Source organism: Saprolegnia diclina (genome assembly GCF_000281045.1).
Source record: "Saprolegnia diclina VS20 unplaced genomic scaffold supercont1.24, whole genome shotgun sequence".
Taxonomy (NCBI): Eukaryota; Oomycota; class Saprolegniomycetes; order Saprolegniales; family Saprolegniaceae; genus Saprolegnia; species Saprolegnia diclina.
In genome coordinates this window covers 536,308-539,517 of record NW_008246091.1, presented here as the reverse complement: position 1 = coordinate 539,517, position 3,210 = coordinate 536,308, and the positions used below count along the sequence as shown (strand labels likewise).

General features: G+C 53.2%; 1 protein-coding gene across 1 annotated transcript in view; it reads left to right on the top strand.

Moving 5' to 3' along the window:
• Positions 1–2,050: 2,050 nt before the first annotated feature.
• The window catches only part of SDRG_08173 (hypothetical protein), a gene marked incomplete at both ends in the record, with an annotated part of 2,408 nt that continues 1,248 nt past the window's right edge, over positions 2,051–3,210 (top strand). The window contains 2 exons of the mRNA XM_008614043.1: positions 2,051–2,629; positions 2,689–2,847. Of these exons, the coding sequence (XP_008612265.1) occupies positions 2,051–2,629; positions 2,689–2,847 (738 nt within the window). The remainder of the gene's footprint in view (positions 2,630–2,688; positions 2,848–3,210) is intronic.

Sequence of the window (3,210 nt, the reverse complement as noted above, 5' to 3'; positions counted from 1 at the left end):
ATCTATCTATCTATCTATCTATCTATCTATCTATCTATCTATCTATCTATCTATCTATCTATCTATCTATCTATCTATCTATCCATCTATCCATCGACTGCGGTCGCTATAATATGGAACGGCCTTGTACTACTACCAATGACGCGTACACCGGTTTTGTACATGGCTTTCCCATCAAGATGGCATCAATGAGTGCATAGCGCTGGCTTCAACGAGTGTGAAAAGTATATTATTCTGGCAAAAGAAAACATATTGCTCCGACTACAAAGCTGTAGGATCCCCAACATATGTGATCCGACAACATCGCTCATCACCGTCCATGCACTGGCAGATGTCCTCTCACATTTCTAGCTCTGACGCTTCATATGTATCAAACGTCTGGCGACAAGAATACTCAAATACACGAAAACGCGTGTCGCAATGTTTAGTGAGTCTGCGCACGCGTTCATAGCTCTCACCTTTGAGCGCGGTCGAGAGGGTCGAGACCCCATCCCCCATCGTCATCGGATAACTCGTCTTCTTCGCTGTCCAGAAAGTACACGGAACTTTCGCTTCCTACGACAAACGTATGCAAAATCCCACAACCAAAGCAATCGCACTACCACTGTCGTCGTCGACCGACGACGACAATTGCGCGCGGGAGAGCGGCGAGAGGGGCTTGACGTACCGGAACACGGTTGGATATACGCAGCCGCGATCGTCATCGGAGTCGGCACTGCCGCTACCACTTTGCGAGTTGTCCTTCGTTTGCCGGCTACGGCTCATGACATATTGTACAACGTACATTACAGGACTATTCGTACCTCGGAGGCGCCTGTTGCACCGTCGTCGTCTTGGTGGCTGGTGCTTTTTGTAGCTTGTTTCTTCGCCGGCTTGCTACACAAATTGGCTCAGATCTTGGAGACCAAGATCATAGTGTCCTCGTACTTGATCGATGTCGATGGACTGGCATTTTCTGGCATGTCGACCGATGCCTTGCGCTTGAGACGGCCACGCGTGCTTCGACGCTTGGTTTCGGTACTCGGTTGAGCCGGTTCAGGGACTCCTTCGGACGACTCGGCAGGCTTGGCTCGAGCGCTTGCTAGAGCGGTACCCTACACATTTATAATGGCGCCGTGTTACTTGAGCGGACAAGGGGCGAACCTTTCGGCGCTGTCGTTGTGCTGGCCGACGCCTTCTTTTTCGGCATGCTGGACAAGGTGCCATTTGAAAACTGCTGTGAATCTTGGCGAGCAGTCGAGAAGTTGGTTTCTAATACGTTTGAAACATAATATTGTCTTGCATCGAATTGGGCATCCGAATCGTGGTTCGCAGCATCGCGAAGACACTGGCAGAGTGCATACCCTTTCATATGTGATTCATGTGGAACCGACAATAAAAGTGAATAAAATAATGTAAGAATTGAACTAGAGTGACAAAACTTGCAACACTTAATAATTTGGCACGACGGGCAAGTGCCGGAAGATCCTTGATGTCGACGGATCCTTCCGTGGTGTAAACGAGTATTTTGCAGCGCTCAATCTCCAAGGGTGCATGGCTTTCTTTTCACGGCTGGTAAAAAAGACAAGTTGTCCGAAATTTACAAGACGAAACGACAAATGCGTCTCGCTCAGAGTGGCCGCTTTGAAGGCGGCTACCGATACTGGGAATCGCCCAGCGGAGTCCAAGACTCGACTAGCAAATTAGCAGTGTGGACTGAAAGTCGAGTTTTCACCGACCTGAAAGAAAAGACCAACTCTGCGCCGTCGACACTTACTGCATGTCCCCGCAGAAACTATTCGCACAACCAGTTTGCATCCACCCCACAGTGTTGATTCATTTGTTTTTGCCATGTGTGGATTCGTTGGTTATCATTTCATCCGTGTTGTTGGACTACACTGTATTGAACGATCGATCTTCCCACACGCGTGTTATCTCTGAGAGCAAGCTCGTTTCCTCCTGATGAGCCAAAGCCAGCCAATGGGACCCACTCGCCACGTCGACGCCGAACCAAGTGAGGTTTCACGAATATATAAAACGTCTTAGGCCGCGCCAGAGATTAAAATACGACATGCAGCCGGCGTTGACGGTGGTCGACGCTTACGCTACTACGGACATTGGCAATACTCGCAAGGACAACGAAGACGAGTTTTGCATTGCACTCGACCTGCCGCTGCGTACCCCTTGTGACATTGCACGTCGTCGGTCGCTCTTTGCTGTCTTTGACGGCCACGGTGGCGTCCGCGCCGCAACTTTTCTTAAGACCCACCTACTTTCGTACTTGGTCCAGGACCCGCAGTACGGCCAGAGCACGTCGGACGCACTCGCCTCGACGCTGCGGCGGCTCGACGCTGCTTTTTTGGAGCTCGCGCGGCGTCACGGCGGTGCAATCGATGGCTCCACCGCGATTGTTGTCGTGCTCGAGCAATTTGACGGGGATGCGTCGCCAACGCTTGTGTGCGCCAACCTCGGCGACTCGCGCGCCGTCTTGATGAGTCACCAGCGTTGGGAGCCGCTCTCGCGCGACCAAACGGCGTCGCGCGCCGACCAGCAACCCCTGGTCTACGACAACGGCGGGTTCGTAGCGTTCCGCAATACGTACCGGGCGCCAACGTCGGAGTTGCCGCTCTGGCGTCGGTGGTGCCGAGAGGTACCGCCTCGTCTCAACCATGCAAATCGATTGCATGCATGGAAATGGTACTATCCTAGATCCACGACGCGTGGCAAGCCGGGGTCGTGGGCCGACCGTTGCGCGTGTATCCTGGCGGCGTCGTGTGCACGCAAGTGATTGGGGACCTCGACTGCAAGCAAGTCGGCGTTGTCCGTGCCATCGCCGAGTGTACAGTCGTCGAGCTCCACCCTGCTCACGTATGTCTCGCTATAGTATGATCCAAATGGGATAATATGGCATGGCCAATGGACTAGACGATGGTGGTACTGGCCTCGGATGGGCTGTGGGCCATGGTGACCAACAAGGCTGTGCACGCGCATGTGCACGGCATGACATCGGCAACCACCGCTAGCCACGCCCTCATGCAGCTCGCCAAAGCGCATCGCCGGAGCACCGACAACATCACGGTGGTCGTCGCGACGTTCACATGGCAAAGTGGTGTGCCGTAAAACAACCGTGCAATGCTTCACTTATGGCGTTAAGAACGGCATCGAGAGCGTCTTGTGCGTCGACGGAAAGGCCGACTCGCTGCGTTTCTTGGCTTCTCGGTTGTCGCGGAA